This window comes from Monodelphis domestica, chromosome 1 (genome assembly GCF_027887165.1).
Source record: "Monodelphis domestica isolate mMonDom1 chromosome 1, mMonDom1.pri, whole genome shotgun sequence".
Taxonomy (NCBI): domain Eukaryota; kingdom Metazoa; phylum Chordata; class Mammalia; order Didelphimorphia; family Didelphidae; genus Monodelphis; species Monodelphis domestica.
This window is the reverse complement of record NC_077227.1, coordinates 183,977,265-183,995,756: the sequence shown is the minus strand read 5'-3', so window position 1 is coordinate 183,995,756 and position 18,492 is coordinate 183,977,265. Positions and strand designations below refer to the sequence as shown.

The following is an 18,492-nucleotide window of genomic DNA, read 5'->3' as shown; positions in this document are numbered from 1 at the left end:
GGGCTGATTTTTGTCATTTGAAAAAATGCTTGTGGAAGAATCAGGGAGTCAAAATTAATTCTCAGATAAATGGAGGCAGTGTCATGGTGTGTGATAATGATAATAATAGCTTGCACTGGCACAGCACGGAGCCTTGACATCCAATACCCTGTGACCTGTACAGTGAAAACATGAATATCCCTGTTGTGCAGAAGAGGAAAAAAGCCTCTTAGCTTCTTAGGGGAAATGACTCAGCCAAGGTAAAACAGTCCATAGGCAGCAGGCTTGGGTCTTCTGATGTCTCTCTCATCCAGGGCTCTTTTCATTACACTAGAGATTTTTTTTACCCAGTTTGGACGAGACCACTGCTTTGAAAAGCTTAAGCAGGTTGATTACATGGGTTGAGGGGGATATGATTGGGGATGTAGACTCTAAATGAACATCCTAGTGCAAACATCAATAGCATGGAAATAGACTCTGATCAAGGACACATGTAATACCCAGTGGAACTGCGCGTCAGCTACGGGAAGGGCAGGGGGAGGAGAGGGAGGAATAGAAAATGATTTTTGTAACCAAGAAATAATGTTTGAAATGGACCAAATAAAATTTAAAAAGAAAAAAGAAAAAAAAAGCTTAAGCAGGGTTTGCATGTATCAGACACTCAGAAAGCTGCAGGAGGGGGAATGAGCTCTCATGATAACATTTCAGAAATATGGCGCCAGTGGATCAAAGACCATCCTGGTCTCAGCAGCATTTCCCACGTCTCAGAAATGGAGGATGTTATGATCATAATAACTAATATTTATGTAGTGGGTTTCCCACGTTATCTAACTCAATACTCACAGTAGTCTTGGGAACTAAGTAGTTCAATTATTGTCTTCCCAATTTTATGGGAGAGAAAACTGAGGCAAAGAGAAAAATAATGACTTATTTAATACATAAAACGAATAGATGTCAGACTGAGAAATGGATCCTGGACATAGAGACTCCAAATTAGGCCCAGCAGCCCCTTTTCCCCCCATAGCAAAAATGTCTCCTTAAAACATATTTCTATAGCAAGCATCCCATCAGTTATCCCCAGTGAACCATGCGAAATCATTCTCATGGGCCCTGGTTACAAAGATGCAATACTTGAGCTCACCAAGTCTAGTACGACTGATAAGATGGGCACAAAATAAATACAATACAAACTAGGATGGGACATCTTTTCGCCAGGAATTTGGGAAGCTCTCCCTATATTCGTGCAGAGTAAATCAGGCTTGGATCCTGGCCTCATGGAGCTTGGGAAGAAGGGGATAAAACACACCAGCAAATGGGTTGTTGTCGAGTCATTTTTCAGTTGTGTCTGACTCTTCCTGACTCCATTTGGGGTTTCCTTAGTAAAGATATTTGGAGCAGTTTGGCATTTTCTCTCCAGATCATTTTACAGGTGAGGAAACCGAGGCAAATAGTGTTAAGTGACTGGCCCAAGATTACATATCTAGTAAGTATTTGAGATCAAATTTGAACTTGGGAAGATGAGTCTTCCTGACTTCAGGCCTGGCACTTTGACCATCCTCAGAGTATGATACCTGGGGGACAGTAGACAACCAAATATTTAATGTGATTGGAGGGCTGTTACAGGCACCTAAATGCCTTATATTAAAAAAACAACCTTATGCAAGAGAGTATGATAAATGCCATAAGAGGAATGGAGAGGGGAGGCTTTTTAGGCTTCTGCAACAAAATGGCGCTGTGAGATCAGATAAAGGAGGGCTTCTTGGTATTCTTCCCCCCCTCCCCCATTAAAACTTCCTTTTTTATTTCTTCCCCCTCTGTATTTCCTAAAGGATCTACATTTGATAAACCAAACCACATTAACCTTCTAAGGAGTGAAAGCTAAAAAGCAGCTACTAGTACAAAGAAATGGTGGCAGGACCTTCTGGAAACAATGCCTGCCCAGGAGTGTGATGGTAAATGTTTAGCAATCAGTACTACAAAAGAAAAAAAAAGCAAATACTTGTTTTATGGAGCAACTTCTAAGTTTAATCTGAATTATTGATATTTTCTCCATTACTTTCTAAGTCTAGAAATCAACAAAATAATAAATCAAGCTCTAATTTGTAGCATTTGCTGATTTCCAAAGCATAAATTGCTCCCACTGATATTTTAACAGTTCTGGTAAGAACCAGCTGAAGATGGCTCCAGGACCGTTGTGTGCCTTGGCTTTGGGAGGGTACGATGGGGACAAGGGAGGCTAAGGAGGGACAGAGCGGTGTCACAGCCCGAAGACTAGAGAATATTTTGAGAAGTTGGACTAGCTGAGGTCTCTTCCAACCCTGGGATCCTGAATGGGGGTGGGGGGGATCCTGTGGTAGCCCTCCAGTCACAGCAAAGATCAGGTGGCCTGCCATCCCCCAGCGATCACACTCTGAGGATGGGAGCAGGCTTGACTGATCAGAGTTCAGAAAAGCAATGCCAGGCTAGATCTGATATCGAGCAGTTGTCATTGCTTGTTGCCTTCCTAGTATAAATTAGTTATGAGTGTATGTCTTGGATGTTTGTGGGGGCAGTTCTGGAGAGAACAATTCTGACTGGCACTGATGCTGGAGACTCCCACCAACAAACACACTAAGGGAAGAAATCCAAGGCAAGACCCTGTGGCACTATGTACCATAGATTTTCTTGCTTTCTCTCCTACACAAGAAGTGAGGCTAGGGGGCAGCTGAGTGGCTTAGATGGAGAACCAGAACTAGAGATGAGAGGTCCTGGGTTCAAATGTGACCTCAGACACTTCCAAGCTGTGTAACCCTGGGAGTCGCTTAACCTCTATTGCCCAGACCTTCCTACTCTTTTGCTTTAGAACTAATACACAGTATTCATTCTAAGATAAAAGATAAGGGTTAAAAAAGAAGAAAAAAAGAAAAAAGAAGTAAGGCTGCTCCAAGGCTCATCTCTTTCCTCTTTCCATTTCCTATTCACTTGTAGTCCTGACATTTAGTGGAACCTCATGCAACTAACCACTTACCTTGTTAGAATTCTACCGAGGGATTCTCCTGCTGGAGGTAGATAGAGTCCTGGGCCTCGATTCCGTTGAAATCTGGCTTTAGATACTTACTCGCTTTGTGACATTGGGCAAGCCATTTAATCTCTGATTGCCTCATTTTCCTCATCTGCACAATGGAGATAATCATAGAGCTTCTCACAGGATTGTTTGTTGAAATGAAACCACATTCGTAAAATGGTTAGCGCACAATTCCCAGTATGTAGTAGATGTTTAATAAATGCTGGTTCTCAACAACATGGAAATGGGTTCTGATCAAGGACACATGTAATACCCTGTGGAATTGCGTGTTGGCTATGGGAGGGGTGGAGAAGGGGAGGGAGGAATAGAAAATGATTTTTCTAACCAAGGAATAATATTTGAAATTGACCAAATAAAAATGAAAAAAAAAATGCTGGTTTCATTCCCCATTCCATGCTCCCACTTCCCTGCCTCCCTGACCTCACAGCACCTCAGTTTTGTGCCACCACGGGTTTGGCCTCATAGGCAGCTCTGGCCCTTCCACGGGTGCATCTCTAGCAGGCCATGGATGGCCTCATAGGCAGCTCTGGTCCTGCACCCGAGTGGTGACAGAGCCAAAGGAGAGAAGGGGGCATATACAAGTGATGTAATGGATAGAAAACTGGATATGGTGGTGAGAGATACAGAGTGAGTCAAGTCATTATAATCTTTTGTAGACCATTTTTTGCTGTCACATTTTCTAAAATATTTTAGATTGCAATTTCTGTTAGTGCCAATGTACAAAAGGCAATTGTATCCATTAATGTAATTGTATTAGTGATTATAGCGCTAAGTTTTAAAAAATGGCTTCTTTGGTGCCTTTGGTTAAAAAATTTGTAATTACTATAGGAGTTCTATTATTTATGTGATTATGAAGGATTTAAATATTAATGTTAGAAATAATACTTTACATTTATATGACTATGTGATGAAAGCACCCAGGGTACCCCTTTCATTTTCACAGTTGTAAAGATTAAAATTTAGGGAAACTGAGGCAGGTAGAAATTAGTTTCTCTCTGTAAGGAGTATTATATTTTTATGAGGTTTATTAAAGATTAAGGATTAAAGAAAATACAAGATAAGAAACACGTGCCTAGGCCAGAGAGGCCTAGACAAGATAATCTCACATCGGGGAAGAGACGCGTCTGCTCCAAAACGGAAGTCCAAAAAAGACCACAAAAGCCTTTGCAATAAGGTTAAATTCCTTCTCAGTCTTGGCCCACCTGAGAATTCAGTGAGATTACAAAGCATTTTGGGGAAGTGGAGCAAGGGCTTGTGGGTATTGAAGTCCAGAGTTCAAATCCATTTTTTACATTTCTCCGTGTGATCATTTTTTGAAAAAATTAATTTTTCCCCAAAAGGATCATAAAAACATAATCAACTTAAAAGATTACAATAATGTGAGGATAAGAGAAAAAAAGAACAAACCAATAATTGCTGGATGCATCGACAGAAAGCCAGTTAGGGGGCAGTCCCCTTTGGCATGAAAGTATACATACAAATAAATGTTCAATCAACTACACCCAAAGTTCATTTTTGTGTAGCTTGTGGTCTGAAGGCTTCTTCATGGTGGCTTCTCCAACAGTTCAGTTTCTGGATTCAGAGAGGTAGTATGTTTCTTAACCTAAAATTATTCTAAAAAGGAATTTAAACTTTGCAATTTAAATAATGATTTTTTTTATATTTCCCCATGTTGTGGGTGATTGAAAAATACAGGATCACTTAGGGATGCATGGCTGAGGTATGAGGTATATAAATCAATTGGCAAGAGATATTAAAAAGACATCAGAAAAATCACAATAAAAAAAGAAAATACTGGATGAAAATATAAACTAGCAAAGTCTTATGTGTAAAAATTCCAAGTGAAAAGAAAAATAAATCTATAACAGGTCCTTGAATCAGGGCCCAATCAAAATGATCTAAGCAATGATGCATTTACCCAGTCAGTACCCAGGACTACAGAAAGGTACCACACTATGAGAGGCAGAAAAGGGGACCAAATTATAGGAGCCAAGGTTTTGGGGATACTCTGTGAGTATCTTCAGAGTGAGTGTAGACACAAGGAAGGCCTACATCTTAACATAAGTCAAGTGTGGCAACCCCAAGTCTCACACTAGGTTCAAAACCTTTGTATTGGTCTAGAAGTGCATCAATCTATCCTGGATTGGCTTTTCTTTGACTCTGTGCAATGGCTCTGTTGTGTATATCTTGTCCTGGAATCAGACAGAATCATTAAGCAAAGTCCCATAATTTTTTAAATAATTAGTGGCATCATTTTTATAGTCACAAGCTTTTTGGGGGTATGCATTGGCAAATGTATCTTAAACTTATAGTACTGAAAAGTCAAAAAGTTAAAGAAAATCTTAATGCTGGTGATATGTGCTTCAAATATAAAAGGAGAGAAAAAACCCACTGAAATAGCATATTGCACATGCAAGAAAATATAATAATAAAAGTCTTTTAAAAAATTCAAAAATATAGCTTATAATCATTGACACTCTGTGTCAGATAAGAAAATATAGAATACAAGGCTCTCTCACCAAAAATGAGATCCATTTCCTCTTAATATCTGGCCATGCTCCACTGTGAATATAAGGCAAATGAATTGAACAAGGTAACATTTTTTAAAAAATAAAGAACAGTAGTATAAATATGTAGATATCAATATCCCCAAAATTCTCAATAGCCCAATTAATTACAATAGCAAACAAACACACTATCATATTTCACATAAGTTGCTCTATGGCCTTTTTAAACCTATGAATTGATGGATATTTGTCACAATTTTTTTTACAATCATAGCAAATCTTTCAATCTTGGTAATAAACCTATTTTTAAACAAAGTAAAACTCATTTTGGGTTAAGAACATAATCAAGAAATCTATATATCATTCTGGTGGAAGTAAAATAGTGAGCTGAAGAGTATAAATAAAGGGATGCACCTTTTTTGGAGGCTTTTTAGGGGTACAAACGCCCTGAGATTAACTGCCCCAACTTCCATTCACATATTTAGAAATGCGGGAAGGTTGGGGGTTATAAAATGTATTTCACTTCAGCTATGGGCCTTACCTCGTGGTAGGGGCAGGCAAAAATGACCAGAGATTGTTAAAAAAAATTACAAAAATCATATTTAAAAAACCCTTAAAATCAGTTGAGATATTTAGCACATTAAATTTTCCAAAGGTTGTTATAGCAATTGTAACCAGTTCTGAGGTCCATCTATCCTCTATGTGACAATTTACAAAGGCAAAAATAGAAAGGCTGTTTTTTCATGTATGGGCTTATTCAATAATGCTTGTTCAGCACAGTTATAGGGGAAGAACAACAGAATATAACAGTAGTGGAAACTCAGTACATTAAAATGAACAGTGTAACAGAATAATATTGAATGCAGTAATATATGAATTTAAAATCACAAAGTTATATCTTAAACAGAACAATCAGGAAATGCAATAGAAATACAGAGATTTTTTTATAAACCATTGGAGTCTGAAATGCCTTTGAACCTCCAGTCTTTAAGTTCCTTAGGTTTTTTTTGTTTGTTTGTTTTTAATTATCCATTTAAATGTCTATTGTCCACAGGCAGAGTGGTAAGGGCTAGGCAAAGGGGGTTAAGGGACCCATCCAGGGCTCCACAGCTGGGGAGTACCTGAAGCCAGATTTTAACCCAGGACCGCATGTCTTTAGGCCTGGCTCTCAGTTCCCTGAGCCACCCATTTGCCTCCCCAAAGTTAGCTGAGTCTTCTCCCTGACATGCAGGTGAAGTCAATAAAATTACCAGAACAGTCAAAAGGTATTCTTTTAAACAGCCCATTGCTTTTAAGTTCCTGTTTCTTCTCTTTCCCTTTCTCTCTCCCCTGCTATGATCCCCCATGTGGTCAATACCCCAGTTTGTTTGTTACCAGCTGGTCGATCTGCAACCAGGATCTGGGTTTGTTGGGCAGGCAGGTCACCAGGTGATTGCAATCTTGGTTGAATCAGGTGGGTGGCAAACGCAACAGGTCCGGAGCCCTGTGAGCTATCTAATGACTAGAATGAGCAGCAGCTTTGCAAAGGTTAAAAAAAAAAACCTCGGCTAGAGAAACGTGGATCAAAAAAAATTTCTAGGTACTAGCTATTAAAAGCTGAACTTAAGATCAGAAAAGAATCAGAAGATTGAGAGTCTTTTCTCCCATTAGGTTGCCAACTGTAAAGATTAAAATTTAGGGGAGACTGAGGCATGTAGAAATTAGTTTCTCTCTGTAAGGAGTATTATATTTTTATGAGGTTTGTTAAAGATTAAGGATTAAAGAAAATACAGGATAAGAAAACATGTGTCTAGGCCTCTGGCCTAGACACCTCAACTATATTATGAAAAGAGCCACCTCTGTTCCAAAATAGAAGTCCAAGAAAGACCACAAAAGCCTTTGCAATCAGGTTAAATCCCTTCTCAATCTCAGCCCACCTGAGAATTCAGTGAGATTAAAAAGCATTTTGGGGAAGTGGAGCAAGGGCTTGTGGGAATTGAAGTCCAGAGTTCAAATCCATTTTTTACACAGTATAGTATTAACTTTTTAGAAATTAAAAATAAACTCTTACCTTACATCTTAGAATCAATACTGAGAATTGATTCCAAGGCCCAAGAGCAGTAAGGGACAAGCAATGGGGGTTAAGTGACTTGCTCAAAGTCACCCAGCTAGGAAATCTCTAAGGTCAGATTTGAACCCAGGACCTCTCATCTCTAGGTCTGGTTATCAATATACTGAGCTACCTAGGTGCCCCCTCAGAACTGACTTAAAAAAGATTTTTTAAACCCTTACCTTCCATCTTGGAATCAATACTGTGTATTGGTTTTAAGGTAGAAGAGTGCTAAGGGCTAGGCAATGGGGACTAAGTGACTCACCCAGGGTCACACAGCTAGGAAGCATCTGAAGCCACATCTGAACTCAGGACCTCCAATCTCTAGGCTGGCTCACAATTCACTGAGCTAGCCAGCTGCCCCCCCCACTACTTATTTTTTATACCCGAAAGGGAGGGGGTGGTAGCAGGAGGGAGTAGTAAATGGGAATTCTTTTGCAGCTGTGTCCTTGGAATTGCAGCCCAATTACTAGACAAGCTGGGATAGTAGAAAGAACACTGGCTTGGGGGGGGGGGGTGTCACAGAACCTGGATTCAAATCCCATGTCTGATGTTTTTTGCCTGGATAATTTGGGGAAATCCCTTACCTTTCTTCACCTGTAGAATGAGGAGGTTGGCAAGATGACATCTGATGCCTCTCCCAGGTCTGGATCTATGATCCTAGGACTAGATGAACTTTGATTTGCCTTCCTTTCCAGCCTTCTAAAGGGAGCTACTAGGTGGTGAAGTGGAGAGAGTGCCAGGCTTGGAGAAAGGGCTCTCCCTAAGTTCAAATCTAACCTAAGCCCTAGGTAGGACTGTGTCATTCCCCTGCTCATGAAACTTTAGTGGGTCTCCATTGCTTCAGGGATAAAACACAAACTCTTCTGTTTTGCCTGAAAGCCCTTTACAATATGCCTACAACTTATCTTTATAATTTCACTTTTCTCCTCTCACACATTCTATATTCTAAACTAGCTTAATGGCTGCTTCTCATACCTGGCATTACAACTCTCCTTTCCATATCTTTGTACAAACTGTCTCTGATACCTGGAATGCTCTGCTTCCTTACCTCTGCCTTCTGGAATCTCCAGTGCCCTTCATGATTCAGAGCAAATGTCACCATAAGTCAGTTAAAAAACCAACCAACCATTACCTTCTATTCTAGAATGAATACTGTGTATTGGTTCCAAGGCAGAAGAGTGGTAAGGGTAGGCAATGGGGGTTAAGTGACTTGCTCAGGGTCATACAGCTGGGAAGTGTCTGAGGTCAGATTTGAACCCAGGACCTCCCATCTCCAGGTCTGGCTCTCTATCCACTGAGTTGCCTACCTAATGCCTCAATTCATTTAATAGGAATTTATTAAATGTCTACTATGTGCTTAGCTGTGCTTGTAGCTTGGGCTATAAAGGTAAAATTAAATAGTCAAGTCAATTTAAGATGAATTTATTAAGTGCTTTTTATATACCAGGTACTGTACTAAGTTCCAAGCATATGAATTTAAAAAAAAAAAAGACAGCTTCTGTCCCTAAGAACTTACATTTCTAATTGGGAAAGACAATATATAAAAGGTAGCTAAAAAGTGGGGATATGAGGGAAAGGTACCAATGTAAGGGTGGAAGTAGAAAAATCTGAAAATCAGTGGTGGAGCCAGGAAAGGAGGGAACAAGTGAATTTGGCAAGCCTGGACACTTCCTCAAAATGGTGGTTCCAAAGGAACTCACCAATCAGAGGGTAGGATCACTGGAGTAGAGACATCTTCCAAGGGAAGAAAGATACAGGGACAGAAGCATCTTCCATGGTGAAGGATACAGGGACAAAAGCATCTTCCAGGGTGAGAGATAACAAGGACAAAAGCATCTTCCAGGCTAAGAAGATTGCTGGGGAATGGTGGAGAAGTCTGGAAAGTCAGGAGCAGACCCTGGAGAAAAGAAAACAGTTATATATACAAGGGGTCTTTTCTGATCCCTGTCCCCTCCTCCAAAGTCTTAGCATTTTCTATCCTTCCCTGATATTATCTTATATTTAATATCCATACATATATATGCATATATATACACACACATGTATTTACCTCTGCATATATGTTGTTTCTCCCCACCAGAATGTAAGCTCATTGAGAGAAGGAATTATTTCACTTTCATCTCAGTGTCATCACCATCTAACACCATTTTGGTCACATATTTAGGTGCTGAATAAATACTTGTTGAATCATTTTATCTCAGGATCTAGGACCAGTATTGGGCACAGTTGGTGCTTTATGTTTTTGGAACTGAATTGGATTAAATATATAGGGTTGCTTTTCTTGATATCCAAATATCAGGAATCCAAATATCTGTAGTTCTGCCAGAGTCCCTCTGCTTTTCTGGTACCTAATTCTGCTGGGGATAATGCATGTACCTACAGAGAGGTCCCTATGTGCCATCTTTGGCATGTGTGTCATTGGTTCACCATCATGGCCCTAGGAAATGGATTCATTTTTGGATTTTAACTATTATAAAGTTTTTCTCTACATAAAACTCAGAGTAGTCTCTTTGCAACCATATTTGCCAATTCTTTCAACACTTTGACTTTACTGATTCTGCTTAACTGTCCCTTCAGTGTCTTTCTACCCTGAGCTTAACCATTTTTGTTCTGTTCTATTCCATCCAGAGATCATGCTTGTTAGATAAAAAACTTGAAACAAAATTAGACTTTATTAGTTTATAACTGTAAAAATAGACTTGAATCCAGGACTTCAATCCCCAGAAATCCTTGCTCCACTTCCCCAGAATGCCCTCTAATCTCACTGAATTCTCACCTGGGCCGAGAGTGAGATGGGGTATTTAAACCTGGTTGTGAATAGACCTGGGCCTCTTTTTACTTCCGCTTCGGAGCACACGTGGCTCTCCACCTAGCAGGCAAGATGTGAGTGGTCATGAATAGGCTCTCTGGGCCTAGACACGTTTTTCTTACTTGTGTTTTCTTTTTATTTTAATCTTCAATAAACCTCATAAAAATATAATACTACTTGCAGAGAGAAACTAATTTCTACCTGCCTCAGTTTCCCCTAAATTTTAATCTTTACAATACTATTAGAAAATAAGATAACTATGATCTGGTCAGAAAACACAACTTTCAATTAATTTTTAAAAAGTAAATATTCATATGAGATATAATACTATAATAATTCAATGCTACATTCAGGTCTGTAGGGATCCTTTGGGTTCATATCTATTCAAATCGATGCTCTGAGCCCCTATTCTCTCTGAATTTCTCCCGTATGGCCATCTGCTCTATTAGTCACATAATCTCACATTGTAGTCATGAAAAAAAGGACAAGTTACTTAGAATAGAAATGAAGGCTCAAATCAGGAAAATATATTAGCAACAACCACTCTCAGTACCCATTGGCCCAAATCCAACCTCTTCCCAATGCCCCAGGGAAAGATGTTTGTCTCAGCCCTGAATAGCTGATATCAGCTTGATTCCTACTTTGAGGGAGCAGAACACGGGAGGCTAATCACCTGCCCTCTGCAGGTTTATGAAAGGGCCTTTTTTTGAATAAGGTCACTGTCGGTGCTCTCATTAATCCTGAATCTTCAGGAAGCTGCTCACCACAATAATACCGAGATCCTGGGAAAGCTGCTGCCTCTCTACCTGTAGATTCGGTTACAGAAAGGGTAAACTCTTGCCAAGATGGGAAACACACAACTGCATTGAGTGCAAAGTCTGGCATTATAAGCAGGAAAGGGGAATGATCACAGTTTTCAAATAGTTAAATAGTCATTATGTGGATGAAGAATTAGAACTATTTTAAAAATATTTGTATTTGTACATATATATATATATTTATAAATAAACATGTTTATTTATATATTTATATTTTTACATGGGAAACAACAACTAGGACCAATGTGGGAGTAGATTTCAGCTCAATATATTAAAACACCTCTGACCCACTAGAGCTAATGGGCTTCCTTGGGGTGGGGTAGGGAAGAGGACAGTGACTTTGTAATATTAAAGATCTTCAGGTAAAGTCTGAGTAACTATTTGTAGGGGATGTTATAGGAGGAATTTATGTTAGAAAAACACAAAAATTTGGTTGGAGGCAGCTAGGTGGCTCAGTAGATTGAGAGCCAGCCCTAGAGACATGAAGTCCTGGGTTCAAATTTGACCTTAATCACTTCCTAGCTGTGTGACCCTGGGCAAGTCACCTAACCCTCAATTGGTAAGCCCTCACTGCTCTTTCACCTTGAAACCAATACACAGTATTGATTCTAAGACAGAAGGATAATGTTTTTAAAGAAAAAAAAAGGAAAAGAAAAAGCGTTGGATCAGATGGTTTCTGAGGTCCATTTCACCTCTAGAATTCTATACTTTTATTCATGCTTGTGGTTGGGGTGTTTACATAAAATGAAAGGTCAAACCTCTCATGGCTTCTGGTTTTTGTTCTGTAGGGAAGCAATAAGTCGCTTGTGTGAAGCTGTTCCAGGGGAAAATGGACCCATTAAAAGACGTAAGGTAAATAATAATTTGGTATTCTTTTTGATATTTCCATGACTATTGGATTGATAGGTCCAAAAAGTACTCTGTTCAATCTGTCACATATCACAAAGGACTCAACTATAGCATCATGCTCTCTCTCTCTCTCTCTCTCTCTCTTTCTCTCTCTCTCTCTCTCTCTCTCTCTCTCTCTCTCTCTCTCTCTCTCTCTCTCTCTCTCTCTCTCTCTCTTTCTCCCTCTCCTCTCCTCTTTCTCCTCTCTCTCTCTTCTCCCCTTCTCCCTCTCTCTCTCTCTCCATCTATCTATCATCATCTTCCAGTGGGAATTCAGCTGGAACAGACATTATATTTGGGCACAGTAAAAGGTTAGCGATTTGAATAAAGCCCCAGTACTTGAAATTCCCATCATTAAAGGTTCCATTGGGGGCATTCTGGATTATCTTTCTAGTCTTTTTTGGGAAGTATTTCTGTTACTTGAGTCTAACCCATGAATTTATTAATCCTTTAGTAAGAAGCAGAATGTCAGAGATTAGTAAGCCACATCCCCTTCACAATTTTGCCTAGAGCTTATCTTTGTGTCACTTAGAGTGGAGCTGATAAGCAAAAAGGGATTTTGAGAAAGTGGGGTAGAGATGGCCCTGAATTTGGAGTCTTATGTGGGTTTGAATTCCAGCTCAGTCATTTATCCTTTATGCCATCTTAGTGAGTCATTTCACTCTCGGGGCTTTCATTTCTTCCTTTGTAAAATGAGGGTGTTGGACTAAATGACCTTTCAGCCCTAAATCTCTTATCCTATGATTCTATGATACTATGACTCACAGCTTCTCTGGTGTGGCCCCCAGCTTGAGGCATCCATTTTTTACATCCTCTTCCTGCTCATCCCAGGCTCCTATGAATAGGCAACTTCATTTTACTGATCCCATTCAACAGTCTCATGTATTTAACCCTTTCTCAGCCAAGGAATAGCATCCTGTAAAACAGATAGCCTTATATATGAATTTTTAAAAATCCCAAGAAAATACCACTCCCATCGAGAAAAAAAAAAGACAATACACACTGCTCTTCCCATAAGAAAGAAAACAAGTAGGAAAATAAATAGAAATGATAGTTTTTTTTTTCTTTTCACCTGAAATAATCCTTTCCCCTAATGAAAGGAACTAAAAGCTAGAATCAATTAGGTTTGACTAATTATTCTCTCTCTGCCCCCTCTCTTCCCCCCTTTAAATGTATTCTCTTTTAAACATATAGCCAGGCTTGGATGTTAGCATTCACCAGACCTTGATGTGGATGCTAGTTTAAAGTTTTGTAGTTGTTCAATAATCAAAAAAGGTTATGGTCCACTGGGTGGCATCATAGTGCAGGAGAAAGAATATAGGGTTAGGCTACCAGAGACCCAAGTTATAATACTCGCTCTCTTATTAATTATGGGATTTAGAATCATAAAAATTTAGAACAGGAAGAGACCTTAAAACTCAACCCCTTCACTTTTCTAGTGAATCACGAAAAAGGTAAATGACTTATAAAGATAGAATGCTGATAGGACGGGACTTCCCACCCTTTTGTTCAGATTTCCCAACCAGAAGTTCAATGGTCTCTATCCAGCCTATCTCAGATCCTTCCCTTGAGGAAGTCTCTTAACCTCTCTACACTGGGTTTCCTCATTTTTGAAATAGGAATAGTAGGGCTTCCTCCCCCAGCCCCTATCTGCATCACCACCCGAACAGCAGGTCAGGTCCTGGGCAAAACGGTGGCATTTTCTAAGTCTGTATTTTATCCTAACTCCTAATTTGATTTGCATTCTTTCCCTGCTTCTGTAGCTCTTCCTTTCATAAGCTTTCAGATGCCAATTGTCTTCAGACACTGCACCTTCCTCACTGTTAAGGCTTATTGTTAACAGATGCTCTGATGCCAGTCGTTTGTACTTTAGCCTGAATGATTGTACTTAAATAACTCATAAGAATTTACATTTTAAACCCTAGCTCTAATTACAAAAGAAAACGTTAAAAAATAAGACTTAAGGCATCTGTGGGGAGGTACCTGAGGGTCCAGGGGTCTTTACAATAATTCATTCTCTATACAGGGCCATGTCTCAAGCTTGTTGTGAGCAAGAACGCAACATAGTATATGTGAAAATGCTTTTAAAATTACAAAGTACCATATAAACATGAGCTATTGCTCCTTATTATTGCTACATAAATTATATTTTAAAAACTAGCAGCAAAAAAAAAAGCTGTGGAAGTTCAGATGAGTGACTTGCAAATATTTAGTGAAATAATCAACATTGACATTAAATCTGTCTTTTCTATGTATTAATAGCCTGTCCTGCCTAGGACCATCTGGCATAAAGAGAGGAAAGAAGATGGGCCAGGAGTTGTTTATGTGGCTTTCTGTGCAAAACAGACTGCTACCTGGGATGAGCATGGGAGAATGTACTCATTCATGACCATTATTTACAATATGCTTAGTAATAAAAATAAAATATGAGTTCCTCTAATGGATGGCAGCCTGTGCAAAGAGTAGTTCAGCAATTTTCTATAAAAAGTCAAAGCAGGATGAACCATAAAACTTTCGTTTTGCTCCTTCTCTACTACTGGTCCTTCTCAGGAGTTTTCTCTCCCACCCTTCCACTCCTCCTAAGAACTCGGGGTTCTCCAACTGTCTAGCACCTTCTGCTCGCCCTACAGTTCCCCACTTAAACCCACACTGGCTGGGAAGCACCTTATGCTCAGGATCTCTTTTTTGAGACTGACCACTTACCTGAATGATCTCATTCCTTCCAACCCTATGAGCTAATCTGATCAATCCATCCTAGTTTATGTGTTCATGGGTGCTGAGGTGTTCCTGGTAACCCAGCTCCCAGCTAATACTTCCGACCTTGGGGAAACAATGGCTCATTTTATGAGGGATGGAGATCTTTGGAGGGGTGTGGGGCGGAGCGGGTTATGGCACTCTTCCAATCTCCCCACATAGATAGCAGTCCACTCTACCGTCCCATGGGCCTTGAGCCAAAGAACTAGAGGGCAGAAATCAATAAGATATTTTTGGAAGGGGGTAAGGAGAAGAGCAAATTAATTGCAGAATAGTCATCCACGAGCTGAGTCAGAATGATTGATCCACAGAGATTTTGTGTTAATGGGGTCCAAGGAATAGTAGAGGAGGAAAATAGGAGGAGGCTTATTCTTTTAACTTTTCTTCCTACCAATATCACTGGCTGACTGAGTGGTCAGTACAGCTTGTCATGGCCCTAATAAATTGTTAAGCTTATGCCAATCAAGAGCCCAGCCAAAGGCCAGTGTCCAATATTCTTTTTCCCTCTGCAGATTCAACCCCAGGAGAATCTGGTCTTCTGCAGGGCAGCCACATGAGTATACAAAGTCCCCTGTAGGTCTGGAAATGCCTCCAGCAAAGCAGACACACCGCCAAAGCCTTGGAGTGATACTTAACAGTGTCTTGTTCTCCCCCCTTGTCAATAATTGAGTCAGGGAAGGGATGGAGTGAGGAACTTTTACCCAGGGTCTGAGCGTTCACAAATGAAACAGCGCCCCAGTGTGGTCATAACTCCACTCTGAGGAGCCACTACATGGATTGTGAAATGATTTGGGACTTCTGGGGCACCTTTATCATCTTATTAGGCAACAAAACCTGCAACTGACATTCAATTTTTCTTTCTTTTCTTTAAAGCCTCCAGTTAAGTTTTTATCTTCTGTACTTGGCAGAAGTAACCTTCAATTTTCTGGAATTAATATAAAACTGACCGTGTCAACATGTAGCCTTACTTTGATGAACATTGATACCCAGCAGGTAAGATCCTAGAGATAACTTTATTTTAAGGTATTATTTAAGATACTAAGAAGTCATTTCTAAATTTATTTATTTCTCTTAGATATACATTTATCCCTTCATTCATTTATTTATTCAAAATCCAATGAGCATTTCTTAAATTTCTAACATGCTTCAGGTCCTATGCTAGATGTTCTGCATACTCAGACAAAAAATGAAGTTGTTCCTTCTCTTGAGGAACTTACATTATACTGGATCTTTTTCTAGAAGTAATGGGGCAAATTAAATTTATTCATAGATGATGGAGGTAGACAGCCATGGAAATATATTAATTATATAATATTATTATTACATTTATTTGTATAAATTTATAATTTATTTAGAAATATAACTTAGGATTTATTTATATTACTATTTACTTGATATATTAATAATTATATTATTTATATAATATTACTTATATAATAATAATAATTAGTTATCATGTAGGGGATTCCTAATGTAGAAATTACCTCCTCTAATGAAACACAACTGATTTAGTTAATAAATTCTAAGAAAAACAGAGATTAAATCACTTACCCAGGGTCAAATGGCTATTCACTGTGACAAATGGGATTTGAACCCTGGTCTTACTGACTTCAAATATATCATTTTAATTCTACCAGGCAACCTCTTTAACCAGTATTGATAGAAACATTTATTTTTGGTTATCGTAAAGCATAGGAACCCTCTCTTTTCTCTTATTTAATATAGAGCTCTATATGCCTAAACAAGTGAGTGCTGAATAAAATACTTTTTGACAGTATCAGTGATGTTGATGACTTTTCAGAGAGGGAGAAAAACACTCTGCTTTTCACCTGGCACTGATTTGTTTTAGAAGGGAAATTGAAGGCTGACTTACCCATCAGAGATGTGGCCTTTGGACCAGAAACCATGCTTTGAAAAGATTACAATTATTCATTTGCATTTCCCACACCCAGGTATGGATTTTTTAAGGCACAAATATGGGTGCATACTAGAGTTTTACAAAGCATTGTCCTCTTTTCATTAACAGCAATAGCCTCTATCACTTTTTGCCAATCAAATCAAATCAATTAATAGCATATTTGAGGAATTTTATTAATTTAATTTTCTAGTTAACAGGAAGTTCATCTTAAAATCCTTTTTCTTTCAGGTTCCATTGTTGAAAAGCTTTCTAAAAATGTTAACATAATATCCTGATTTTATATTCATTCATTCAACAAATACTCACTTAGTGTTTATTACTTCTACTGTATACTCTTGGAACTGAGAAAGATAGAGAGATGAATTAGATACAAATGATGGTCTGAAAAGGGATTCCTAACCTTGGGTCTGTCAATTTGTTTTTTTTTTTAATATTTTAATAACAGTCGTTCAATATAATTGGGTTCCTTCATAGTCAGTCATTCAGCCAATAAGCATTTATTAACCACATTTATTATGTCAGTCACTGGATTAAGCAATTGGGATACAAAAAGGCAAAAACTAAACCAAAAAAACCAGTCCCTGTTCTCAGGAAACTCTCATTCTAATAGAGGAGACAACTTGCAAACACCCATGTTCAAACAAGATGTGCCCAGGAAAAGCTGGAGGTAATAGAGGGAAGGTGCTACAACTGTATAGGAAAAAATCATGGAAAAGTAGAAAAGATGTTGTCTTTGGAGTCAGCAGATTTGGTTTAAAGCTGTGTGATGCTGGGCAAGAAACTTCACCTCCCTAAGCCTCAGTTTCCCAATTTGTAAAATGGGAAAGATTGGATTAGATGACATCTGAAGTTCTGTCCAGCTATACTGTGATCAGAGTTTGTGATTTCATCAATGTTGGGAATTCCTTGTGTAGATATAGGCAACTATCTCTAGACAGCCAACTCCTAAGATTAAAGAAGACTGGGAAAGGCTTATAGCAGAAGATGAGACTTTTTGGTGAAACCTGAAGGAAGTCGGGAAAGCTAGGAGGCAGACATTAAGAGGGACAATATTCCTGGCTTGGGGATAGGTGATAAAATCACTTTGTTATTTGTGGATTCCGTATTTGTAGATCTGCCCATTCAGATTCTATTCTGAATTATTTTTTTCTGAATCTGAATTTAAAATGTATTTGCAAACTCTAGTATTACAAAATCTAAAATTTATTTGCAGACTCAGTACTCATTCATGACCCTTTTGTATCTTCCTCAGCAAAAATTTTGAATCACCCAGTGCACATGTTTTCAGCCGAGGCTTTGCCTGCTTGTTTTAGCTTGTGTAAACATGTGCCCTTTTCATGGTCTATTTAGTGCTGTATTTTTCATATATTTATGAATCTGTATGCAAGTCCAGAAAGTACTAAATTAAATGTGACCAGAGGCTTGTAGGAACCTAATCCTGTAGTCCCCCTAAGCAATGGAGAAATGGTTCAGTATTTGCTGATTTAGTATTTGTGATGACTTTAGAGAACATAACCACCACAAATAATGAGAAACAATCATATTTTATGTTATATGTTTAAAAATGTTACTCTGAGAAGGGATCTTTATATTTCCACAATTATAAAAGATACAAAAAAGATGAAGAACTCATGGATAAGATGTTTACATAGGACTCAAAGGT

General features: G+C 38.8%; 1 protein-coding gene across 1 annotated transcript in view; it reads left to right on the top strand.

Moving 5' to 3' along the window:
• The window catches only part of SHC4 (SHC adaptor protein 4), a 181,640-nt gene that overhangs the window by 95,426 nt on the left and 67,722 nt on the right, over window positions 1-18,492 (top strand). The window contains exons 3-4 of the mRNA XM_001380425.5: window positions 12,058-12,121; window positions 15,785-15,904. Of these exons, the coding sequence (XP_001380462.3) occupies window positions 12,058-12,121; window positions 15,785-15,904 (184 nt within the window). The remainder of the gene's footprint in view (window positions 1-12,057; window positions 12,122-15,784; window positions 15,905-18,492) is intronic.